At 69.5% G+C, this 25152-nt stretch overlaps 2 protein-coding genes across 6 annotated transcripts; one reads left to right on the forward strand and one right to left on the reverse strand.

The window, feature by feature from the left end:
* Positions 1-4988: 4988 nt before the first annotated feature.
* UNC5A (unc-5 netrin receptor A) lies at positions 4989-19153 on the forward strand. 5 transcript variants are annotated; one of them, XM_064520961.1, is made up of 16 exons: positions 4989-5325; positions 13646-13867; positions 14131-14274; positions 14492-14595; positions 14676-14856; positions 15007-15174; positions 15377-15541; positions 15639-15827; positions 16604-16897; positions 16971-17058; positions 17145-17313; positions 17429-17662; positions 17883-18071; positions 18191-18355; positions 18433-18611; positions 18721-19153. In XM_064520961.1, exons 1-16 carry the CDS (start codon positions 5229-5231, stop codon positions 18884-18886), a joined length of 2754 nt encoding a protein of 917 aa, XP_064377031.1. In that variant the 5' UTR covers positions 4989-5228; the 3' UTR covers positions 18887-19153. The 5 variants fall into 5 exon arrangements, with proteins under 5 accessions (XP_064377031.1, XP_064377032.1, XP_064377034.1 ...); XM_064520962.1 differs by having other exon boundaries at positions 17922-18071; XM_064520964.1 differs by lacking the exon at positions 15639-15827.
* Positions 19154-19372: 219 nt separating this feature from the next.
* HK3 (hexokinase 3) lies at positions 19373-24873 on the reverse strand. Its single transcript, XM_064521245.1, is given in 19 exon segments — positions 19373-19536; positions 19632-19865; positions 19993-20148; positions 20223-20406; positions 20523-20622; positions 20777-20872; positions 20960-21079; positions 21259-21398; positions 21478-21782; positions 21869-22102; positions 22207-22362; positions 22571-22754; positions 22844-23016; positions 23018-23121; positions 23238-23363; positions 23463-23611; positions 23945-24107; positions 24179-24233; positions 24824-24873. Coding segments are annotated over 19 exon segments (2877 nt in total). The 3' UTR covers positions 19373-19388.
* Between the last annotated feature and the right edge of the window lie 279 nt (positions 24874-25152).

Below are 25152 nucleotides of genomic sequence, written 5' to 3' on the forward strand. Positions count from 1 at the left end.
CATCCCTCAGCTCCCCCAGCTGATGCCACTGGCTCAAAGGGACCAGCCTGCGTCTCCCCTTGGCACAGATGCATCCAAACAGCCTGCGAGGGGGGGCTCCATTAGTGCTGCCACCTCCCTGCAGTGTGACATGGGGACCTGCCACCCCCCCCCCCCGGCTTGGGGGGAGCAGCCACAGGCCGGGGGTTGCCGGGGGGCAGAGCACATGGCGGGCAGCACTCCGTGTGTCTGTGCTTCCCCTCCTTGCACCATGCCCTGGCATGACCCTGTGCACCCCAGGGTCCCCTTGCAAGGGGCGATGCTCCGGGCTTAGACCCCATCAGCCAGCAGCCACCTCCCGGCAGCAACCGGGGCTGGCTCCGGGAATGGGGGGGTACCAGGCCCCCTGCCCACCGCCCAGCCCCGTGGCTCTCTATGGGAGGGCTGGTGTTTCCCAGCCGGTCGATGCGCCCATCGATCCCAGAGCAGCTCTGCCGTCTGCTCTCCCGCCGCCCTGCTAATTAATTGCCTTTTGCTGCTGCTGCAGGAGCGCAGGCTGCGCCGAGTGTGTGGGGCTGCTGGGCTCACCAGACCCTCCCCTGCCCACGGGCACACAGCCCCCCACCCCACACACAGCCTGCAGCCCCTGAGCTGTGGGTCTGGTGCCAGGGCCTGTGGACAGTGTGGCCGGAGCATCGGGTCCCTCGACCGCCTCTGCGACAAGAGCCCCGTCGCTGGGGTCGCCTGCGCTGCGGAGGGAGGGGCTCTGGCAGCCCCTGGGCTGTGGTCAGGCTCCGGCGGGGCCCGGGGTGGTCAGGAGCAGTGTCTGTACGAGGTGGCCAGGCCTGGGGCTGGGGGATGCTGCAGGGGGGTACAGGGGCCTTGCAAGGGGGGCAGGAAGTCGCAAGGGTGCAGAGGAGGCACGGGGCACTGCAGGGGTGGAGGGGAGGTGCAGAGCATTGCAGTGGCGCTGGCCGCTGCAGGGGGGTGCAGGGGAGGTGGGGGGCCTGTTCACCACCCCGGCGGCTGCCCGTGCTCCGGGACGCCCACCACTCCCACCGCAGCCCGGCCAGCTCCGAGCCATGCTCGGGGACGCTGCCTTTGTGCCGGGCTGTAATGAGATTTCTGCTTGGCTGCCTGGATAGAAAATCCGAGACGAAGGATGCAAAAAGCTTCCAGGAGCCCCGGCAGCCTCCCGCTCCTGCCCAGCCCCAGGGCGCACATGGGCGCTCCACGGCCTCGAGCACCCAGTGCCGAGGGGCTGCTCCCTGCCCACAGGGGCACCGGTTCCCACAAGGAGCACCGGGCACAGGGTTGCACGCGCAGGCACTCGGGCGGCTTTGCCCGTGATCCATCCTCCATGCAGGCACGGTGGCAGGGAGCAGGGCATTGCCTCCAGCTCCTTGCTGCCCACAGGAGATGCTGGGGCCCACTGGGGGCTCCCTTCCTTTGGGGACCCCCCGGCACTCGCCAGCAAGGTCCCAGCACCGCGGCGTCATGCCTGGCTGCATCCCTCTGTGCCGGGAAGGGTCCGCAGGCAGGCACGGGGGCTGCGCCCCCTTCCAGCTGGCCTGTTTACCAGCACGCCAGCGGCAAATTAGTTTTCCTAAAAAGCATCGAGCGCTTCGGCAGGTGCTGGAGGCTGCGAGCAGAGGGCTGGGCCAAGCCGGGGTTTGCTGTGTATCTTAATAGAGCGCTTCCCACCCCCAGCATTAAACTTAGTTAATCTACTCTTGCAAACGGCTAATTTTGAAAATCCGCTTATCAGAATTAGGTCCTCAACATCCATATTTATTTACTTTCCATTTTCATAATCTGTCTGTTCTAGGGCTGGGGTTGCTCTCCGGCGCCTGGCTCCATTTCAGGGCGGCGGAGGCTGGTCCCCGCTGTGTCCCCAGTAGCTCACGCCGCGACCGTCCAGCACTCACGACTGCGCCCCGTCCCGCGCGTTGCCTCGCCGCGCAGGACGAGGCCGGGGACATGCCGTGCTCCGGCAAGTGTTGCAGCCCCGCGTGCTGCCCTCGGCCCGGCCGGTGCCCGCTCTTGGCCGAGGCCCGGCGTCCCACGCAGCATCCCTACGGCCCTGTTGGTGCCGGGGCCATGCAGGCCATGCATTATGCATTGTTTACTCGTCAGCACCTTCTCCGTTGGTAACTCAATTAAGCAGCCGGCAGTTTTGCTAATACAATGGTGTTTAATATTCTACTTCCTTAAATACCGCAAATGGATGGGGAGGAAGCGTGAGGGTGATCCATTATACATGAGCTCAAATACCTATTTAAATATTTGATGGGAGTTTAGAAAATCTTGGTGCTGGCCATGCCCGCGGTGGCCCCGGAGGTGGATTGGGCCAGCGGGACGCAGTGCCTGGACACGCGGTGAGGGCGATGGCAGTGCCCGGGGCTGCCGGTGTCCCCGCAGGAGGAGGAGGAGGTGACGGCCGCGGCCAGCGGAGATGCCCTGCACCGTGCCACATGCCTGGCACTCCACTGCCTCCCTCCCTGCGCCTCCACCCCGATCCGATTTCTTCCAGAAAAAGCCCTCACACAACGGCTGTGGCACGCAGCTCAGCCCAGACCCCGGCGCTCCAGAGAAAAGAATTAATTTTTAATTCCATCTTAATTACTCCGAGTAATAATCCATTTACAGCGCCCGGTGGGGCCAGTGCACTGGGCGGTTCCCCAGGGGCTGAGCCGCAGTCGCGGGACCGGTGCCCCTGCTGGCAGCCCGGCCGGGCCAGCCCCTGGGGCCGGCAGTGTGGGCACGGCGCCCATGCCCTCCTCGCCCGCAGCGTGGCACAGGGCGGCTCCAGTGTCGCCATGGCCGGGAGCAGGCAGCACCCCGCACGCCACCTCAGGCACAGGCACCCGCATGGTCACAGAGCCGGCGCTGGCTCTTCCGCCCCCTCGGCTCCTGCTCTGCAAGAGGGAGAGCGAGCGGAATTGGAAGTGATCTCCCCAATCTGTATTAATTAGAGTCTATTAACTCATCAGGGCGCTCAGCCGCTTCCCGCTGACGGCCCTGCCAGCGCCAGGCCGTGGGGAAGGAGGGATGGCCGGGGGGACGCCACGGCAGAGCCGCGACACGCTGGGCCCCGTCGTGGCATGGCAGCAGCATGTCACGACAGGCCACGACAGCAACACGTGTCATGACAGCTGGGCGAAGTGGGGCCAGATGGGGTGGCACTGCCCAGCAGCTGTGCCAGGGCGCCAGAGGACGTGCTGCACCCAGAGCTGGCGCGGGAAGCCAGGGGAGTGGGGGAAGCCGGGCGGCAGGCGGGCAGGCGCTGGTTGCTCCGGCGGGGCGAGCCTGCCCTGCCCGGCGCACCGCCATCGTTCCCATGGCAGCCCCAGCAAGCTCACGTGCGGCGGCGGCAGTGACTTCAGCAGGAGCAGATGGAGCCGAGAGGAGTAAAAACATCCTGTTTCCATGCAAATGCCATTAGTAATAATGAGCAAACCCGAAGGAGGGTGTTTACCTCGGCTGCAGGGCTCCTGCCAGCACCGAGGGCCCGGGAGGGGGTCGTGCCGCCAGACCCACCGGCCTTTCCCCCTGCCGGGCCCCGTGCAGGAGCTGCCGGCCCGCGTGGCACAGGCCGGGCTGTGCTCTGGCGCAGTGTGGCGAGCTGGGATGGGCAGCAGGGACTCACGGGTGCTGCCTCACCCGCTCTGCACCACGGCATGCATAGCTAGTGCACAACCCTGCGGGCACAGGAAGACTGTGGCAACAAGAGTGCCGATTTGGGGAGACTTTGATTAGATCTTCGCCTTCCGCTGCCCGGACGCGTGGCGAGGGCCTGCTCCCGCCATCACCGACAGGATCCCCGTGCGCAGGGGCGGCGGGGGGCCAGCAGTGCCTGCAGCGCCACAGCCCCACGGGAGAGCTGCGCTGGCTGCGCGGGCTTCGCACCCACTTAAGCTCTCGAAGGCATCAGAGCATCTCGTTAATTGTTCATGGAGAGCTGCTAATGAAATTAGCTCGGCGCGGTGCTGGCGGTGCCCCCCACCCCCAGCACGGGTGAGGAGTGCTGCGTGCGGGGCACCGCGCCTCGGCGGCACCGGGGCCAGCGTGCTGCCGTCGCCCCCAGCGTGCGGGCACAGCTCGGGCTGTCCGTGGCCAGTGGGTGCAGGGCTGGGACCCCCTCGCCTGGAGACACCCCTCCCGCACACGCAGGGCCGGGCGGGTGGGGGGCACCCCCTGGGCGTCCCCTGGCAAGGGGAGGGGGGCACCCACGGGGCTCGGGGAGGGAGGACAGCAGGGTGCAGGGGGGCCCTGATTCCTGCTGCCCCCCACAAGCAGGGCTGGGGCAGAGCACCCCAGCGGGGGCCTGGGGAGTGCAGTGCGCCAGGGCCAGCCGGGGGTGCTGTGCCCGGGGGGGGTGCAAAGCACCTGGGTGCTGGCTGGGGGTAGGGTGCAAGGCCCGGGGGCACCTAGGGGGTGCAGAGTGGGGGATGCCGTGCCTGCAGCTTGCAGACTGGGAGGTGCCAGGCTCAGTGCAGGGGTGCTGTGCCTGGGGGTGCTGCACTGGGGGGGGCTGAGGGGGGCTGTGCTGGGGGGGGGGTTGCCAAAGGGACATTGTATGGCAAGTGTTGCCATGCTGGGGGGGGGGCTGCTGCCGGGGTGCCACATTGGGTGGGGGTGCTGTGTTGCGGGGTGGCCATGCTGGGGGCTATGCTGGGGGATAACTGTGCTGGGAGGCCACGCTGGGGCAGCACCATGCCGGGGGGGAGGGCTTGCTATGCCAGGATGGGTGCCGTGCCCCGCTGCCATGCCGGGGGCGGGGGCGGTGCCGTGCCCCAGAGCCGTGCCGGGGGGTTGCTGTGCCGGGGGGGGCCATGCTGGAGGGGAAGCGTGCTCGCGGTGCCGTGCTGGAGCGGGTGCCGTGCGGAGCGGGGGTGCCATGCCGTGGGGTGCCCCGGCGGGGGGCGCGCCGCGCCGCGCCGCGCCGCGCCGCGCCGGGGGGCCGCGCCGGGGGCGGGGGCGCGCCGTGCCCGCGCGGCGGCGGCGGGGGCGCGCCCAGCTGTTGCGCCGTCCCTTCGGCGGGCGGACCCAGCGAGCCCGGCCGCCCCGCATTGGCGGCGCCCGAGCGGAGCGGCGCGGCGCGGAGCGGCGCGGCGCGGGCGGCAGGCAGCGGCGGGGCAGGGCCGGGCCGGGGCGCCATGGCCCGCTGAGGGCGCCGCGGAGCGCGGCCCGCCCTGCTCCGCTCCCTCGCGCCGCGCCGCGCCGCGCAGCGCTCCGCGGGGCGCGCCATGGGTGCGCGGCCGCGCCGCCGCCGGGCCCCCGCCGCCGCCGCCGCGCCGGGGCCCCTCGGCGCCCTGTTCGCCGCTGCCCTCCTCGCCGCCGCCGGTGAGTCACCGCGCCGCGGGCAGCGGGCTCCGCGCGGGGGGGCGGCGGTGCCCCGCGGGGGGCGGCGGGCGGCGGTTCCCCGGCGGCGCAGGCGGGCGCCGGGCAAGGTCACCGGAGAGCGTCCCGCGCTGGGCGCCCCGCCGGGCCGGGCCGGGCTTCGGGCACCTCCCGGGCAGGGTGCCGCCGGGCCGCAGAGGTGCTGGGTGTCCTCCTAGGGAGAGGATGCTGGTTGCCTGCCGGGCTGCAGAGGTGCTGGGTGCCCTCCTAGGGAGAGGGTGCTGGGTGCCCTCCCCGGCAGGGGTGTCCTCTGGGCCACAGAGGTGCTGAGCGTCCTCCTGGGAATAGGGTGCTGGGTCCTTCTCGAGCAGCAGTGCTGAGCGCTCTCCCAGCTGCAGGGTGCTGAGTGCCCTCCTGGGAACAGGGTGCCCTCCTGGCTATGGGGTATTGGATGTCCACCTGGGCAGGGCTGCTGGGTGCCCTCCTGGGTATGGGTGCTGGGTGCCTTTTGCAGCACATGGTGCTGGGTCCCCTCCCGGCAGAGATGCTGGGTGCCTTCCCCAGCGCAGGGTGCTGAGTGCTGCCCGGAGCATGGTGTGCTGGGTGTGCTCCCAGGCAGGGTCCCTGGGGTGCACTGCCAGGCAGGGGGTGTGCACCCTGTGCCAAAACTGGCACTGCCACCGCCCCCTCCCTGTGCCCACGCAGTGCTGCACACGTGTGCCCGCCTGGTGCTCCCCCACGCTGCCCAGACGCTGCCTGCCGGGCCGGGCGCTCGCCGCCCCGCCAGCATGGCACCGTGCCCCCGGGTGCCTGGGCCCCTGCCAGCCCTGGCATGGGTGCCCGTGGGGGTCCCTGCCCCATGCACGGCGTCCCTGACTCCCCGTGCACCTGGCAGGACCTGGGGCACCCATCACGGGGCACAGCCTGGTGGGCTCCCAGCACCCCAGTGGGGTGTCCCCGGGCAGCTGGCGTGGGGGACACATGGGGCTGCATCGGGGCTGCCAGAGACGCGGAGGTCCGGAGGCCAGCTGCTGCCTGCACACGCAGCCCTGAGGCAGAGGATGGCGGGCAGGGTGAGCCCCCCTTGGGCCCTGCCCACCACCCCCCCGCTGCTTGCCTGGGGGGCTGCAGGGGCTGCGGGGCAGGCGGCCGGGTGCTCGGGGCCAGCGGCCCCATGGTGGGTGTCACGTTAGCCTGGAAGCGGCGGCTGCAGACAAAGGACGGCGCTGGGGGAGGGGAGCTGCGCCCGAGCCGGACGTGCTCTGCCGGGGACCCTGGGGTGCGGGCACCGCGCCACGCAGTGGGGTCCCGGCCCCCCAGCCCAGCCGCCCTGCCCGGCCAGGTGCTGCCAGGGCCCGGCACCTGCTGCTGCTCTGAGCATGGCCCCAGCTGCAGAGGGGCGCTGCAGGGCTGGTGGGGGGGTCGCATGCTGCTTCCCCCCAGGCGCAGCCCCCTCGGGTGCTGGGGAGCCCGTAGGGAGGGTGCTCTAGGTACCGCATAGCCAGCCAGGCACGCGGCGCTGCATCTGTGGTGACCCAGAGATGGGGGGCAGTGGAGATGGGGGGCAGCAAGGCGGTGAGTGCACCAGGCCACCTCGCACTCACCCTCGGCCCCAGGTCCGCACTGGCAGGTCCGGCGGTGCCGGCTCTGGGCAGCGCGGCACAGGAGCACTCACCCCCCGCCGCTCGCTTGGCAGGCAGCTTGCCGGCAGCCGTGCCGCGATTGATCCCAGCCACCTGCGTGGTGGCTGTTTGGCAGAGACTGGCAGCGCTGGGCCTCTGCGCACTGGGCGCCTCTGCAGCCTCATGCCCCGCTCCGCCGGGCACCCCTTCCCTGGGGAAACCGAGGCACAGGCAGGGGACGTGGGATGCCAGGTGTCGGGGCAGGGGCCACTCACCTGCAGCGGCGGAGCAGTGCCCCCGGTGCCGGCTGCCTCGTGGGGTCTTGGTGCCCTCAGGGGTGAGCGGATGCGTGGGCTAGGCTTGCTCATGGGCAGCGGTGTGAGGCGAGCAGCCGGAGGTGCCGGGGCTGCCCAGCTTGGCCACCGCACTGCACAGCGGGCAAGGGCACCCGGAGCTACCCCTGCCCCTTTTGCAGCCCAGCACTGCCTGTGGGCTCTTCCCCTTCCCCTTGGCATCTGGGGCAGCCAAATCTCAGCCCCCCCAAGTCAGCCAGGCCCTCGTGCATCTCCCCACCGTCAGCGGGCACTCATCCCGGTGGGATGCTGGCGGCGCTGGGGCAGAAACCCTGTGCAGATCGCGCCAGCACCCCTGGGGCCGCAGGGCCTGGCGACAGCTCAGGGCCGTGGGCTCTGCTGTGTCGGACGCTGAGCTGCTCAGTGCCACGGGCTCACGTGGCTGCCAGTGACCCCTGCGCACTGGGCTCGGGCAGCAGCACCCTGCGGCACTCTGCAGCCTGGACCCCAGGCGGCTGTACCCCACTTGGTGCACCCTGCACTGGCTCGGCACCGGCAGCCCTGCAGGGCAGGCAGGAGGGCAGGGTGCCCGGGCAGGGCCGGCGTGCGCCACGCGGCCGGGAAGCTGCCGTGACGGCTGTCAGCGCGAGCACGGCAGCCGCAGCCTGCCCAGGGCTGTTTGTTCTGGCTCGGTGCCACGTGGGGCTGGCACTAAATCAAACCTTGCGGAGCCTGACAGGTGCTTGCAGGAGGGGACTGTGGCGCTGGCGGGGCCGCCCGGCGCCGGGCACCCCTCCCCGCGGAGCCGCCCCTTCCCAGCCCCGCCGGCGCAGCTGAGCGCGGCTCCCACCTGGAGGGCTGCAGGGCACGGTGCCACCCAGGGGCTGGTGCCGGTGCCCGAGGGATGCCGGTCCCGCAGAGCCCGTGGCCTCCAGCACCCCCTGCTCTGCACCCAAGGGTGCCCCGTTGGCAGCACCACTCTGGCTGTCAGCACCGGATCTGCTCCCACGCATCGCGCACATGCCTGCGGGTGGACTGGCTCCAGATGAGGCGAGCGGAGACCCCTTCCCCACCCCAGCCGGCCTGGGTGCACCCTCGGCGCTGCCGGGTGCTGCTGCACGCACCCCGGGGGGGTAGGGCCGAGCATGGCTCATCCTTGCCTCCAGGCAGCCACAGGAGCCGGGCATGGGGGCTCTGTTCCCTGGCCCCTCCTGGATGTGCAGGTCACAGTCATGTGCCTCCCATGGGGCACAGACCCACAACAGGATGGGGTGAGGCAGTGGGGCTGTACGCAGCACCGGGGGGGCTTTCCTGGCCTCCCACCTGGCCCCCTCCCCGCCCCAGCCCGGGGACCCTGGGCTGAGGGTGACCTTGATGCTCCTCCTAGCAGGGACACAGCTGAGTCGGAGCGTTTGATCTTTGCGGTCAGTTAAAGGAGAGCCACAAAATCCGCTCAGCTCCAGCTGTGGCGCTGACCGCTCCTGTCCCCATCACGCTGTCCCCAGGCCAGGCTGCCCTGGGGGAGCCTTGCGATGGGGCCGAGAGAGGCCTGGCTCCGGGGGGTGCCCGGGCAGGGTGCCTGGCACCCTGTTGCACCCCAAACCGTACGGGCAAAATGTAGCCTGGTGCCGGGGCGGCGCGAGGGTGCTGCGTGCGGGGGGAGCGGTGCCAGAGCTCGCACATGCTAATTGCATGTAACGGGGAGAGCGTTATCAGCTAAAATCTGTAATTAGGCAGCGTCGCTGCGATGCAAGCCCGCCCGCCTAATTCATTCATAACAATCGTGCGCTTAATCAGCGCCCAGACGCTGCCACGCGCTCGCCGGGAGACGGCACCCTCCGGCCTTGCCGGTCCTGCGGCGGCCTCCGCGGCAGCAGCACTGGGGGAGACGTGCCCACGGCACTGGCGCGCGTGGCTGCCGCACCGGGCTGTCCGCCCTGCGGCCTCAGCCTCCCCATTCATCTGTGGCGGTGGTGCCAGGCTCACCTGCAGGCTGAGCAGGAGCCGGGGAGCCAGGACGCCTGGGTCCGGCCTCCGGCGGATGCGGTAGTGGGTGGCCAAGGCAGACGCAGGGGGTGTGCTTGCTCCGGGTGAGCTTTGGAGCAGGGCGTGCGTCTGGGCAGCGCCAGGGCGATGCTGTAGGCACTGGGTGGGGGCGGCGGAGCCTCACGGCTGGGTTGGGGTCTCTAGGGGGCCCTGGGGCCGGGCAGCATGGGGAGCAAGCCGGGATCTGCCGGCGGCTCTCGCGGCTCCTCGGGGCTGGCCTTCGCAGCGGGATGTCTCTGTGCTCAAAGCCTCAAAAGAATTTTTGATGAAGCAAGTTGTGCCAGTTCCCTCCTCCGTGCTGAGAACAAAGTGCCGGCGTTGGGGCCTGCCTGCTGCTCCCACTGCTCCCGCGCCCCGGTGTTGCATCCCCGCGGCGAGGCCCCGCTGCCCATGCCACGGTCGGTGCCGGCAGGCACAGCTGGGACCCACAGGCTCTGCCTGGGTGCTGGGCATCGTGGGATCAGCGTCCTCCGTCCCCTGGCGCCTGCCATTCCCTCGTTTAGGCCAGCCCAATCAGCAGCAATTATTGCTTTAATTACCTGCTGCCGGGGCGCGGGCCGGGCGCTTGTAAAGGCGATAAAATCTTTCATTTTAATGAAGCGCCAGGCCTGGCATAGGCCACGATTTATGGGGCTCCAGCTGGGGACTTAATTTGCCGCCTGAAAAGCCCGCGGTGATTCGGGAAGGTCCCCAGAGCGCGGCACAGCCCGCAGCACGGTGCCCTGGCACTAGGTGCCTGCTGCCGGCCGGGGCGTCCTCGCGGGGAAGAGCCCAAGCAGCATCGCGGGAAGGCGGCGCTGCGGGACGGGAGCCGCTGCGGCGTGGGCTGCGCAGCACCTTTCAGGACGGCTCCGAGGCGTCGGAGAGCTCTCCAGCTGCAAACAGCTGCTTGCTCCCATCACCTGGTGCAGCTGCGCCCGAGCAGGAGCGCGCTGGCATGCCGGTCCGTGCAGGGGGCCGTGCCTCCAGCAGGGCAGCCAGCTCGGCTGGAGCGGAGCTGCCTTGTCAGCACTACCTTGGCATGGCCATGCCCTGCGCACGTGCCAGCGTGCCCCTGGGTAGCAGGAGGGCGTGCGCCGTAGGATGCAAGCTGCTGCATGCGCGCTGAGAGCACGGCCTCCGCGCCGGCCCTGCGCGTGCTCGTGCACCCTCATGCGGGCAGGGTGCTGGCAGGACCCTCACCCGTTCGAGGGGGACCAGTGCAGCCCCACTCTCCCCTGCGACCTTCTGCCGCCCGTCACGTCCTTGCCAGCACAGGGACGGAGCGAGCTGGTGGTGCACGGCTGCTGCCGGCGAGGGCGTCTGGGACCCTGGCGTGGAGCAGCAGGCAGGCACGCGGGGTGGGCGCAGGGCGAGCTCGCGGCGCTGCAGGCTGGTGCTGCTGCAGCCGCCTGCGGGCAGCCTCTCGCCAAGAGCACGCTGACCTTCCCGGCGTCTCCACACACAGAGGCTGCGGGGCCGCGCTGGCACCAGCGCCTCTGCTCAGCACCGCCGAGGAGGCTTGGCGTGGGGGCCAGGGTGCAGGATCAGCCCCTTGGGGACTGGGGCACCAGGCTGGGCAGAGGGACACCCCCAACTTGCTGGTGCAGGGGGTGGCAGTGGGTCCAGCATACCCCCTCCCCACCGGCCGTGCGCGGTATCCCGCGGGGATGGCCCTGCCCGCCCAGTGGCACCAGTGTGGCTGGTGTTTCTGACACTGGAGGGTCCCATGCTGGCAGCACGGCCAGACAGGCCCCAGGGTGGCAGCACCTGGGGGGGCGCAGGGAGCTGCCCCCAGGCACCTGTCCCAGGGTGTCCCATCCCCTGGGGGGGGAGGGCAGCAGGGCCAGGCCAGTCCCTCTGCACCCCAAATGGGGGCCCCTGGCCCTGCTCTCCTGCCAGCCCCCCCCAGCACGCTGCCCCCTTCGTTAGGCCTGCCAGCATGCTTGTTAGCCCACGTGGGCAGGGGATAATTGGTAATAAAGCCCTGTTTAATGCACTGGGTTTACTGGCGGTGATTTATTGGCGCTGATAGCGAGGTGCATTGCCGATCGCCCACTCCACTGCTGAGACAGCGGCTGGTGGGGCCCGTGCACCCTGCCGCGGTGCTGGGGGTCCGGGGGCAAGCGGCACCCAGTGCCCCTCCGTTGCCCCGTCTCCCCTCCTCCCTGAAGTTGCGCGCCTCCGTTTGCCAAGGTGACATAAGCATCTCGCCTGTTTCCATGGCAACGCAGCGGCAGGTGAGCAGAGAGGCCGAGCTGAACGGTGTGGGCACGGCACAGCGCGACGCGTGGGGCGCCCACGGTGTGTGGGGGGCCCACGGTGCGTAGGGGTGCCTGCTCATGCTTGGGTGCATGGGGTACCTGCAGCACATGGCACACCTGTGGTGCGTGGGGTGCCCGCAGCACGCTGGGCAGCCACAGTGCACGGGGTGCAAGAGATGCCTGGAGGTGCCAGCAGCGTTTGGGGTACCCACGGTGTGTTGCATAGCTGCAGCGTCCTGGATACACGCAGTGCATCAGGTGGCCACAGTGCATGGGACAACCGTGGTGCACGGGGCATGTGCCATGCATGGGATGCTCGTGGTGCATGGGATGCTCGGGGTGCACGGGTCGTGTCCTGTACATGGGGTGGCCGTGGTGCATGGGGCACCAATGCCACAGCCCCACCACTCCCTCACTGGGGGCTGCAGGCCAGCTCCAGCCCCTGCTTTGCAGCACAGCTCTGGCCCCACTGGAGCCTCTCGGCACCCCTGCGTTGGAGCTGGCCATGCCCACGCTGCAGCGCGGAGCCCTGCCAGTGCCCGATGTGGCACAGAGTGGCAGCGCGGCAGCCCGCCCAGGGCTCTGCCGGCGTCCGGCGGCCCCCCACGCTCTGCTTGCCGCTGGGCACGCAGCCCCGGCCTCATTTGCACTGCGCTTCAGTGGGTGGCTCAGGGTGGCCAGGGCGCTCAGTGCTGGGCTGCGCCCACCGGGGGTCCTGGCTCCCCCAGCCCTGGGCTTCCCCACGCCCCTGCGCTCAGCTGTGATGGGTAAATGCGCAGCTCAGAGCCCACCGTACTCATTTCACGTGTGATTAAAAGGCAGCTCTCCGGAGAACCGCCATCCCATTAACCTGGCGTGCCAGCCCCAGCCAGGCAGGGGAGAGGGTGTTTTATTGCCGCGCAGAGGCAAGGCGGTTACTGAATAAATAAAGTCTCGGGCGATTGATTGCGTTTGTGCCAGTCCATAGCCTGCCGGCAGCAGCATGCCGGCACCGGTGGCACCGCGCTGCACGGCGGGCGCTGCGGCGAGCCCCGCGCCAGGCGTCTGTGCCGCAGCCGGCACACGGCCTGGGCCCCGCGCTGCGCCGGGGGGACCGCAGCGCCAAGCCGCGCCGCCGCCCCAGGGCCGGCCCCAGGCTGCGCGTGACGGGGAGGGGGTTGTTAAATCAGTGAAATATGAACCGCTGTTATATGCCGGACAGGGGTTTTAATTAAATTAATTGCTGGCGACATTGTAAAAGTGCTGATGGGGTAATAACCGGCACGTTATGGCAGCCGTTTATCTTCCCCGCGTAAATTAGCTGCCGCACCACGCCAGGGGCCCGCCGGCCGGCTCACTGGGTGCCCGCCGCCCCGGCCCGCGGGGGCTCGCCCAGCCCGCGGGCGGCAGCGGGGCCCTGGCCCCTGGGTGCCCCCCGCTCCAGGGGCAGCCGGGGCACCGGGGCCGCAGGGGGGGGCTCTGGCCCTGGGTGGGCAGGGGGTGCCGCGGGGGTCCGGTGGAGGGTGCAGGGGGGTGGGGGGGTGCGGTTGCCAAATGAAGGCACTTAATTACTGCGCATTCCATTCCGTTTAATTGCTTATTAAATCCTAACCAGCCAATTAGCAGCAGCAATTACAGCTTCATTCAGTGACACAATCGCTATTTTATCGTTTGTTAATCAAATGCTTATTTAGGGCCCCATTTTATTAACTCTTTCGGCAGCGGGCACCCGCGGGGGTGCCGGCCGCCAGACCACTCAGCTCTGCGTCTGGCACAGCCATATCTGGGGGCTGATGGGGGGTCGCGGGCAGCACCGGGACCCCGCCGTCCCCACGGGGTGCCGGTCCTCCTACCCGGCGCCTGCCACCCGGGACGAAGCACAGGGATGGTGTGGGTGCCGGGGAGGGCTGCAGGCGCTGCGCCCCCGGCAGCGTGAGCGATGTCCCGTGTTGGTCACACTACATTTCCTTTTCATTAGCGCTAAGTACGGACAGGAGGGATCGGTGCGGGTTCAGCGGGCACAGCCACCAGGCCGTTACTCACACTGACGGACGAGCGGGGCCGGGGGTGCTGCTGCATCGCTGGCGGGGGATGGGGGACGCTGGGCACGGACGGGGCCAAGCCTCCTGCCTCCCTGCAGGTGCTCAGCAGAGCGCGACCGTGGCCAACCCCGTGTCCGGCGCCTCCCCGGACCTGCTGCCCCGCTTCCTGCTGGAGCCCGAGGACGTCTACATTGTGAAGAACAAGCCAGTGAGCCTGGCCTGCCGGGCCACCCCCGCCACCCAGATCTACTTCAAGTGCAACGGGGAGTGGGTGCACCAGGGCGACCATGTCACGCAGCACAGCACCGACCGCAGCACCGGTGAGCGCCATCGCAGGAAGACGGGTGCTGCCTTGCTCGCCCCGGCCTGCCTTGCACCGGGAGGCTGGGAGCGGCACGGAGCCACGCACTGCTTCCAGGGGATGGCACAGCGCCGGGGCCACCAGGGCTGCAGGGGGACGGTCGTTGCAGGGTCCCTGGGGCAGGAGCCAGCCCTGCCGTGCACCCGCCTGGCCACTCTCCAGCTGTCCCCAGTGGGGACCTTTCCTGGTCCCCAGTGCTGATGGGCCCCTTCCCGGCTCCAGGGCTGCCCGTGATGGAGGTCCGCATTGACATCTCCCGCCAGCAAGTGGAGAAGATCTTTGGCCTGGAGGAGTACTGGTGCCAGTGCGTGGCCTGGAGCTCCTCCGGCACCACCAAGAGCCAGAAGGCCTTCGTGCGCATCGCCTGTGAGTGCCGCGGGCCGGCCAGGGAGTGGAGGCATTGGGGGCCGTGGCTCCTGCTCAGCTGCGCAGCGCTCGTGGTGCTCCCCAGGGACGGAGCAGCCTTGTCCCCTGTGTCCCTACGTGGAGACGCTGGTGGTGCTGCGGGCTGAGCATCCCCGCCTGGTGCGGGGGCGGCTCGGCACAGGCCCCTGCCAGCCCCACTCACCCTCTGCCTCCCCAGATCTCCGCAAGAACTTCGAGCAGGAGCCCACGGCCAGGGAGGTCTCCATCGAGCAGGGCATCGTGCTGCCGTGCCGGCCCCCCGAGGGCATCCCGCCTGCCGAGGTGAGCTGCGGGGGCGCCCCAGGGCAGCACCCTCACGGGGTGCCCCGGGCACCCCCACTGATGTCCCCTGTGCCCCGCAGGTGGAGTGGCTGCGCAACGAGGAGCTGGTGGACCCGGCGCTGGATGCCAACGTCTACGTGACGCCGGAGCACAGCCTGGTGGTGCGCCAGGCCCGCCTGGCCGACACTGCCAACTACACCTGTGTGGCCAAAAACATCGTGGCCCGCCGGCGCAGTGCCTCCGCGGCCATCACCGTCTACGGTAGGGCCACGCCAGGCCCCGCGCCGCGCTCCCCACCCCGCTGTGCAGCCCCGGTGTCGCCCTCCCCGTTGTCCCCGTCGTCCCCCCCGCCCCAGCCAGCCCCGCAGCGCGCCGGCACGGCGGGGCGCTCACAGCTCCCTTTGCACCCAGTGAATGGCGGCTGGTCAACGTGGACGCAGTGGTCGGCCTGCAGCACCAGCTGTGGACGGGGCTGGCAGAAGCGGAGCCGGACATGCACCAACCCTGCGCCCCTCAACGGGGGTGCTTTCTGTGAGGGCCAAAACGTGCAGAAAAGCGCCTGCACCACCCTCTGCCCAGGTACCCACCGGGCGGCGCAGCGCAAGGCTCACCCAGGACGCGCAAACTCGTGTCCTGCGTGAGCACCGGGCGCCCTGCCGCTGCCCAGCCCTGCCCTCCGTGTCGTCCTCCTGCCCTCCCTCCGTGTGTTCGATCCTTCCGTTGTGTCCCTGGGGCCGGGGAGGCCGGGGCGGCCGGGCACTGACTGCCGCTGTGCCCGCAGTGGACGGGGCCTGGTCAGAGTGGAGCAAGTGGTCGGTGTGCAGCGCCGAGTGCACACACTGGCGGAGCCGCGAGTGCTCAGAGCCAGCGCCGCGCAACGGCGGCCACGAGTGCCACGGCCCCGAGCTCGACACCCGCAACTGCACCTCCGAGCTCTGCAGCCACAGTGAGTGCCGCTGGGGTGGCCGGGGGGGCTGCCGGGCCGTTTTGGTGGCGCTAAGGGTGGCAGGGTGCGCGCGGCGCTCACGCCCTGCCACCGGCAGCCGCCTCGGGCGCCGAGGACGTGGCGCTGTACGTGGGGCTGATCGCCGTGGCCGTGTGCCTGGTGCTGCTGCTGCTCGTGGGGGTGCTGGTGTACTGCCGCAAGAAGGAGGGCCTAGACGCCGACGTGGCTGACTCCTCCATCCTCACCGCCGGCTTCCAGCCCGTCAGCATCAAGCCCAGCAAGGCGGGTGAGCGAGGGCCGTGCCCGCCGTGGGCTGAGCCCCCTGGGTGCACCCCTTCACCACGACCCGCGTGCTGGCTGGGTGCTGCGGCCCTCGGCCCCTGGCCAGCTTTGCCCCGCAGGGTCCCTGGGCAGGGCATCCCTGCCCCCGGGTCAGGGCTCTGTACCCCGTAGGGTCCCTGCTCCTGGGTACGGACTCTGCCCTATAAGGTCCCTGGCCTTGAGGAGGGGGCTCTGAGTAGGGTCCATGGCGCTGAGTAGGGGCTTGGTGTCCTATAGGGTGCCTGACCCTGGGTCGGGGCTCTCTGCCCCATGGGGTCCCTGGCCCTGGGAAGGGACTCCATGTCCTATAGGGTCATTGACCCTGGGTATGGACTCTGGCCTATGGGGTCCCCAGCCTTGGGTAGGGGACTCTGCCATATAGAGGTCTGAGCAGAGGCTCTGTGCCCCATGGGATGCCTGACCCTGGGTCAGGGCTCTGGGCCCCATAGGATCCCTGGCGCTGGGCAGGGGCTCTGTGCCCTATAGGGTTCCTGGCTGTGGGTTGGGGGTGGGCTGTAGAGGGTCCATGGCCTTGAGCAGGGGCTCTGTGCCCCATGGGGTTCTTGGCCCAGGTAGGGGGCTTCATGCCGCATGGACCTCTGGGGTGGCCATGCCCCTGGGGCATCCTTGACCATGGGTAGGGGCTCTGTGCTCCACAGGCCCCTGGGCTGGGGGGGCTCTCCTGGCGCTGTGGTGCCCCATCCCAGGGCTCCGGCACCACGGCCCACTCTGTGCCCACAGACAACCTGCTCACCATCCAGCCCGACCTCAGCAGCACCACCATGACCTACCAAGGCTCGCTGTGCCCGCGCCAGGATGGCCCCGCCAAGCTCCAGCTGCCCAACGGGCACCTGCTGAGCCCGCTGGGCGCCGGGCGCCACACGCTGCATCACAGCTCGCCGGCAGCCGAGGGCGCGGACTTCGTGGCCCGCCTCTCCACCCAGAGCTACTTCCGCTCCCTGCCCCGCGGCACCACCAACATGGCCTACGGCACCTTCAACTTCTTGGGGGGGCGGCTCATGATCCCCAACACAGGTATGGTGGGGCAGGCAGGGGGGCATGGGGCTGCACGTCGCCGTGGGCCTCACCCTGCTGCCCGCGCCTGCAGGGATCAGCTTGCTCATCCCTCCGGACGCCATCCCGCGAGGCAAGATCTACGAGGTCTACCTGACGCTGCACAAGCAGGAGGAGGTGAGGTAGGTGCCACGGCCGGGGCTGGCGCAGCGCGTGCAACGGGGCCCCCGCCATGCCAGCCTCACTCACCCCTCCCCTGCCACCCCAGGTTACCCCTCACCGGCTGCCAGACGCTGCTGAGCCCCATTGTCAGCTGCGGTCCCCCGGGCGTCCTCCTCACCCGTCCTGCCATCCTGGCCATGGGCCACTGCGTGGAGGCCAGCGCTGAGAACTGGAGCATTCGGCTCAAGAAGCAGTCGTGCGAGGGCACGTGGGAGGTAGGTACTCGCTGGGGCGATGCCACCCCCCCGCTGAGGGTTTGTGGGCTGTGAGCGGAGCCGGCCAGGCCCCCCGGGCCCAGGCGGGGGCTGCATCTCTCGCTCCATGCCGCAGGACGTGCTGCAGCTGGGCGTGGAGCCGTGCTCGGAGCTGTACTACTGCCAGCTCGAGGCACAGGCCTGCTACATCTTCACGGAGCAGCTGGGGCGCTTCGCCCTGGTCGGGGAGTCCCTCAGCATGGCAGCCTCCAAGCGCCTCAAGCTGGTCCTGTTTGCGCCGGCCGCCTGCCCCTCGCTGGAGTACAACATCCGGGTGTACTGCCTCAGCGACACCCAGGACGTGCTCAAGGTACCGCCGCACGGGCTGCCGCCTCCTCCCCCTCTGCAGGCACGGGCACAGGGTTTGTGCCCTGGCCCTGGGGTGCCTTGGGGCTGGGTTTGCACCCCGGGTTCAGGGTGCCATGGGGCCCGTTCCTGGTGCAGACATGGGTGCAGGGTTTGCACCCCAGGCTCAGGGTGCCGCGGGGCTCGTTCCCGGTGCAGACGTGGGTGCAGGGCTCGCACTCCAGGCCAGTGGGTGCCTGGCTGAACTCCAGCCACGCTGGCAGGAGGTGATCCAGCTGGAGAAGCAGATGGGTGGCCAGCTGATCGGAGCCCCCCGGGTGCTGCACTTCAAGGACAGCTACCACAACCTGCGCCTCTCCATCCATGACATGCCCAGCTCCCTCTGGAAGAGCAAGCTCCTGGCCAGCTACCAAGTAAGGAGCCCAGCCGGCCCTCAGCTCTGGGGCCCACGCACCCGCTCCCTGGTGCAGGAGCCCACGTCCGTGGTGGGGTGGGGGTCCTGCTGCCGTGACAGTGCGTGTCCCCGCTGCAGGAGATCCCCTTCTACCACATCTGGAGTGGGCTGCAGCCCTACCTGCACTGCACCTTCACCCTGGAGCGCCTCAGCCCCAGCACCTGTGAGCTGGCCTGCAAGATCTGGATCTGGCAGGTGGAGGGTGACGGGCAGAGCTTCACCATCAACTTCAACATCGCCAAGGTGAGGGCAGGGCCGTGAGCCCGGGCGCGGGGGCCAGCGGGCCCCGTGCCGGGCTCATCCCCACCGCACTCCCGTAGGACACGAGGTTCTCCGACTGGCTGGTCCCCGACGGCGAGGTGGGCTCCCCGGCCCTGGTGGGCCCCAGTGCCTTCAAGATCCCCTTCCTCATCCGCCAGAAGATCATCAGCAGCCTGGACACGCCGTGCGCCCGCGGGGCCGACTGGCGGACACTGGCCCAGAAACTCAACCTCGACAGGTAATGGCCGGCGCTGGGGCCGGGGAGCGGGGGGACGAGGCCGGGGCGTCTGCTCTGCTCGCCGGAGTGGCCGCGGCCGGCCCCTGATGCTGTCCCTCCCACCATGCAGCCATCTCGGCTTCTTCGCCTCCAAGCCCAGCCCCACGGCCATGATCCTCAACCTATGGGAGGCACGGCACTTCCCCAACGGCAACCTCTCGCAGCTGGCGGCCGCCGTGGCCGAGGTGGGCAAGCAGGACGGCGGCCTCTTCTCCGTGTCTGAGGCCGAGTGCTGAGCGCGGCCGGGCCCAGCCCCCCGCCCCCCTGTACAGCCCCTCTCCCGGGAAACCGCGGCCGGCCGCGGGGCAGGCAGGGGCCCCGGGTGCCCCAGAGCCAAAGACAAGCAGCGGCGGCCGAGCCCCTGGCCGAGGCAGGGCAGGGGGCCATGGGGCGGGCGCTGGGTGTGCGTGGTGCGTGCGGTAGCGTCGTGCTGTCTCCGTGTGGGGCCGGGCGGCCCCGGGCCCCGTGCCGTGTTGTGTAAAGACCGTTTTTTTAATTCTGTATTAAGTGCATTCAAGTATTTACACTTGGCCTTATGTACATAACGGTGCCGCGGGCGGGCGGGGGCTGGGGGGGGGGTCTGGCGGACGTGAATGTAAATAAATTCGATATATATTGCTACGTGGGGCTCTGCCCGGCCGTGCACTGTGCCCCACCACCCACCCCCAGTGACCCCCCCCAGGAGGCAGCAGTGCAGAGCAAAGTGCTTTATTGGGGTGGGGGAGGAGGTGGCAGCGGCTATGGCGGTCCCTGCGCCTGGGCCACCCGGCAGTGCACGGCGGCCACCAGCGCGGCCCCTTTGCCCGAGCCGTCCTCTGACTGCAGGAAGGTGACGGTGCAGTTGGGCGCCAGGTCTTGCAGTGTCCGCTGGAGGTGCTGGGAGAAGCTGTGGGGACAGGAGAGTGGGGTGAGCTGCCCCAGGGCTCCCGGCTCAGCTCCCGCCAGCACCTCCTGCCCCCACCCCGGCCCGGCCCCGCTCACCGCGGGTGCATCTTGTAGAGGGTGCCGTCCACCCCCACCGTCACCGCCAGCTGGGCCAGGCCCCGGCTCTCCCGCATCTTCTCCACCACGGCGGCCAGGCCGGCAGCGCAAAGCTGGGCTGCCCGCAGGGACACAGCCTGGCACACCTCCCGCACCAGCACACCGTCCTCGAAGCTGGCGTCGAGCTCCAGGTCATGCAGGACCCCGCGCACCTGCCGCAGGGCCAGCCCGTCGCTGCCAGCGCAGCGTGGGCCCCTGTTAGCACCAGCGGCCTGCACCGTGCGTCCCCTGTCCGTCCGATGGAGATGGCTTCACCCCGCCGGCATGGCACGGCCAACCTGCCCCTCTCTCCGGCACTTACATCTCGATGGTGGAGAGGAACTTGGTCTGGAAGATGTCCCTGGTCTGGAGCTTGGGTGAGGGCTTGCCCCGGAATAGGATGTGTTTCTCCACCAGTGCCAGCAGGATGTAGCGCACGATCTCGCCCAGGTACATGCCGCTGATGAGCTTCTCGAACCTGCCGGCGGGTGGCCTGAGCCAGGCACAGGCAGCCCACCCCAGGGATTCCCCCTCCCCAGGCCCCTTGCCCACCTCTGCTTGCCCGGGTTGATGGTTTTCTCATCCACCAGCCGGTCGAAGTCGGTGAAGATGTCATCCAGGCAGCCATTGTCCCCGAAGGCCCCCCACTCCATGTTGATGCACATGCGGCCCTGCTCCCCCTCGGCAGTGCCCACGTTCTGCATCTCCTCCATGTAGCAGGCGTTGGTCCCCGTGCCTGCGGGCGTGATGCCACCATCGGCCCTCACTCTGCGTGGCCATGCCCGGCGGGCTGGGGTGGGGGCGGTGTGGATGTGACAGCCATCCCATGCGTGGGCACGGGGTAGCACTCACCCACGATGAGGCCAATCTCGCAGCTGGGGTCATCGTAGCCGCAGGACATCATGGTGCCCACGGTGTCATTCACCACGGCCACCACGTCCAGCCCAAAGTGCTGCAAAGCGAGTGGCAGGGACACGTGTGGCTTAGGGGCGCCCAGCCGGCTCCTGAGGACAGCACCACACTGGGTGGCCCCGGAGCGCAGGGTGGGGGGGGGGTACCATGTCCCCAGCCCCACACACGGCAGCCCCACGCTGGCCTGTCCCTACCTGTTTGCGCTGGGCAGCCTCCCGCAGCATCTGCACCACGTCCTTCCCTACGCAGCCTGAGGCGCTGAAGCCTTTGGTCCAGCTCAGCAGCACCGCCTGGAAGAGAGCGGGGAGCAGGGCCAGGCCGCCACGGTGCAGCCTGAGGCCCTCCCCTGCTGTGTGGGGCCAGAGCGGCCCCCTCACCTTGTCCAGGCCCAGCTGCTGGCAGGGGAAGGAGAAGGTGAAGCCGAGCGGCAGGACCTGCCCCGTCAGGCCCTGCTTCTGCTGGAAGTCCACGATGCAATCGATGATGTGGTCGAAGAGCTGGGGAGGGTGGATGTCATGAGCCAGGGCGCGGGGCCAGCAACCACGCAGCGGTGAGGTGCTCGCCTGGCTCCCCTGCGGCAGAGGGAGACGCGACCCCATCCCCGTCCTGTCCCATCTGTGAGGGGCTGGTCCGGCGGGGCCAGGAGCAGCCCAGCCTGTCCCACCGGGTGCCTCACCGCCTCGCCGGTGCCCTGCATCACGGCCAGTGGGATGGCGTAGATCTCGCTGGCCATGTGGACGCCATCCTGCCCCACGCGCACCACCAGCACGCGGAAGTTGGTGCCCCCCAGGTCCAGTGCCAGGAAATCACCTCTCTCTGTGGGGAGCCAGTGCAGGGTGTCAGCGGGACCACGGTGCCCCCTGGCTGTCCCACTCCCTGTGCCCCCAGCCCTCACCGGTGCCGTCCGGTGTGCTGCGGACGTAGGTGGGCAGCATGCGGACAGAGGACTGAGCGTTGGTGTCCTGGTTCAGGCCCAGCTCCATCTCCCACCGCATCAGCGCCTGGACGCGCTGCAGGTCGGCGGGGCCGAGCCGCAACGGGGCCAGGAGCCGGTCCACCTCGCGGCGCTGGGCCGCCAGGCGGAGCGCCACCGCCGTCACCACAGCAGCCCCCCGCCCGCCCCCATCCGCCGAGGGCACCAGGGTGGCCATGCACTCGGGGGCCAGCAGCTTGGTGATGCGCTGCAGGATCTCCCCGAACCTGTGGGAGGGAGAGGACGGTGAGGGCCGGGCTCCCACTGGCATGGCCACCAGCGCCGCGGTGGAGGGTTCCCCGTGCCACCTCACCTGGCGTGGCCCCGGTACACGGCGCCGTCCACCCCCACGTTGGCTTTCAGCTGCTCCAGCTCCCGGCTCTGGCACATGTGGCTGAGGATGGCGGCCAGCCCCGCGGCGCAGAGCCCCGCGGCGCGGGTCACCACCGCCCGGCAGACCTGCTGCACGTGGCAGCAGTCCTGCTCACTCGGTGCCAGCCCCAGCGCCTGCAGGGTGCTCCGTGCCATGGCCAGGCCTGCCTCATCGCTGCAACGCAGAGCAGGGCGCTGGCACCCGCTCCCGGCTGGGTGCCACCCACCCGCCACCTCCCCTGTCACATGCCCACAGCAGCCCCCAGACCCAAGACTCACTCAATGATCTCTAGGACCTGCTGGGTCTTGAACGTGTCCTTGGTCTCCAGGATGGCGATGCTGTCCCCGCCAAAGAGCGCTCCCTCCGCAGCCAGCTTGGCCAGCACATGCCGGACGATCTCCCCCAGGTACAGACCGCCGATGAGCTTCTCAAACCTGCGTTAAACCCCCCCTACAAATATCAGCACCCACAGCCCTGCTTCCCTGGCACAATCGCTCTCACTCGTGCCCAGCGCTGCCCCAGCACTCTGCTGGCCCTGCAAGAGCACCCAAGAGCATCACAGGGGCCATTTGCTCATGTTTGTGGGCCCCAGGGCTTGGTGAGTGCCTGAGGACCCTGTGCTTGCTGGGGAGGGTGCTGCACCTCTTCTCCCCGGGCTTGGCAGACTCCTGGTCCACACACTGGTCGTAGGGGGTCAGCACATTGCTCAGGGCGCCATCATCCCCGAAGAAGCCCCACTCGGTGTTGACACACATCCGCCCGCTGGTCTCCTCCACTGTCTCCACATGCCACCCTTCAGCCATGAAGCAGCTGTTGGTGCCCACGTCTGCAGGGAGCCGGGTGGCGGGGGGGGTGAGCACCAGCGTGGGGCACCCAGCACCTGCCGCGCCGGCCTGCGGGGCACCCACTGCTCACCGATGACCAAGCCAACCTCACAGGGCATCCCCTCCATGCTGCAGCTCATCATGGTGCCCACCGTGTTGTTCATCAGGGCGACGACATCCACTTGGCAGCGCTGGCCGGGAGCAGAGCGAGCACTGCGTCAGCCCCTCAGCGGGGGGCAGTGGCCCGGCCGGGCCCCTCGCCCCACTGCCCACCTCCTGCTTGTCGATGGCTGCCTGCAGCAGCTGCACGACGTCGTGCCCCTCCACCTCGCTGCAGTGGAAGCCCTTTGACCAGGTGATGAGCTCGCCCTGCAGAGAGCACGGCTGAGCCGTTGTCCCCCGGCACCGGGCCGGCTTCGCGCCCAGCTGCCAGCACGCCGCAGGGAGCCGGCTGTGGCAGGTGGCCCCAGGGATGCCTCGCTCACCTGGTCCAGCCGCATCTGCCTGCAGCTAAAGGGGAAGACGAAGCCCAAGGGGAGGCGTTGCTGGGGCTCACTGGGGCAGACGCCCTCCAGGAACTGGCACAGGCACCGCGCAATGAAGTCGAAGAGCTGTGAAGGCACGGCCGGGGGTTACTGCCGCTCGCCCTCCCCACTGCCTGGCGATGTCCCTGTGGCCGGGGACGCCCTCCGCTGCAGCCCTCCCCGTACCGCTTCCCCCTTGCCCTGCGTGATGTCCTCCGGCATGTCAAAGAGCCGCTCCTTCAGCTGGGGGCTCTGGTTCCCGTCGCCCGGCAGGGTCACCCACAAGGTCCGCACATGCCGCCGGCGCAGCTCCACCACCAGGAAGTCACCCTTTTCTGTCGGACAGCAGAGGTGGCATCAAATCCCAGCAGCCCAAAATCTCCTCCTCGCCTGTCCCAGCCAGAGCCACTCGCCCCCGCAGCAGGCAGCAACTCTCGGCCTGGGACCACTGCAGGGGCTGGGGAACTGGCTCCCAGGCTCTGCCCCATGGCATCAGGGGCCGGCGGAGGCTGTGCAGGGGCATTTTATGGCTCCGTAATGGAGCCAGGGCAAGGTGGGGGCTCCCATTGCACCCGGCCCTGGCAGCCCCAGCCCTGGAGAGGTGTGCAGGGCCGCGGGGGGCAGAGCAACACATCCCCCCAGCCACGGCCACGGCCAGGTTGCCTTACCGGTGCCGTCAGGCGTGGAGCAGATGTAGGTGGGCAGCATCCGCACGGTGGCCTGCGCGTGCGTCTGCCGGCTCAGCCCCTTGGCCATGGCCTCCAGCATGTGGCCCTTCACCGCCTGCAGCGTCTCCAGTGAGAGGGTGAGCTCCAGCAGGGCTCCTTGCACCTGGGGGCGGCTCTTTAGGGCCGGTCCAGGGGACACCTTGCCCCGGGCGCCGGGGCAGGGTCCGGCCTTACCGGCGTGAGGGCAGGAGCCTCATCACGGCTGCCCAGCTGTAGGTTCTCCTGGGGCCTGCGTGGCAGGAGGTGGCCCGTCACCCAGCTGAGCCCTGGCCCACGGGAGGACACAGGCCAAGGGCTGGGGCACATGCCTGGGTGGCTGTGTGTCCGGTGCTTGGCACTGCCCTGCCACCTCCCCACTGTGCCCATGCTCTGCAGGGCCAGGAGCACCCTTACTTCTCAGCGCCCTTTCCTTGCAAGCACGACCTGGGAGCCGGGGCCAGTTGCGCCACGTGGTGCAGATGGTACTGCCGTGGCCCAGCATTGCAGGAGAAGGGGGCTGCCCCAGCTCACCGTGCCCGTCCTGCTCATGTCTCCCCTCTGTGGGGAAGAGGCTGGAGGCTGGTTTGTCTCCAGGGATGGGAGGTGCACAAGCACAAGGAGAGTGGCTCAGCCCCAGCTCGCACCCTGCTCCCTGCCCTGTCCCCCGTGCTGACAGTGGCTTCCCCTCACCAGGCGCCGGGCGCTCTGCACGCCTGGCTTTGCCCAGCTAAGGCCATGCCAGCACTGTGGGCAGCACCTGGTGGCAGGAGCACCTCGCGCCTCAGCCCCATGGGCCCGTCGGCTGTGGGCCCAGCAGGCCCCGCAGACCCGATCCCTCACCGGTTCAAGAAGCGGGCTGGGGCCACCCAGCTCCTCTCGTTGTGGACCATCACCAGCCCCCGCGGGAGGAGGACGAGGACGTCAGTGGTGAGGGTGGCTGGGCCCCGGCCCCGGGAGGCCCTCGACTCCCCGCCGTGCTGGCCAGAGGGGGGCTGGCCACCCCCAGGGCCGCGGGGCGCAGGGTGGGACATGGCTCCTGCAGCGGGGAGGACCAGGCCCGGTGGCAGGGGGCCGGTGGATGGTGGGGCACTGGGCCCAGCGCCCGGGGAATGTTGCCAGCACAGATGCTGTTGCCTTGGCAACAGATGTAGAGCCCCCAGGGATGCCCT

This window comes from Dromaius novaehollandiae, chromosome 15, assembly GCF_036370855.1.
Source record: "Dromaius novaehollandiae isolate bDroNov1 chromosome 15, bDroNov1.hap1, whole genome shotgun sequence".
NCBI lineage: Eukaryota > Metazoa > Chordata > Aves > Casuariiformes > Dromaiidae > Dromaius > Dromaius novaehollandiae.

Bases quoted from the DNA above. Each gene is read 5' to 3' on its own strand.
- UNC5A (XM_064520961.1), top strand. From the start codon at position 5,229: ATGGGTGCGCGGCCGCGCCGCCGCCGGGCCCCCGCCGCCGCCGCCGCG. The intron at 16,898-16,970 runs GTATGGTGGGGC...CCGCGCCTGCAG, and splicing joins GCTCATGATCCCCAACACAG to GGATCAGCTTGCTCATCCCT. The intron at 17,314-17,428 runs GTAGGTACTCGC...TCCATGCCGCAG, and splicing joins CGTGCGAGGGCACGTGGGAG to GACGTGCTGCAGCTGGGCGT.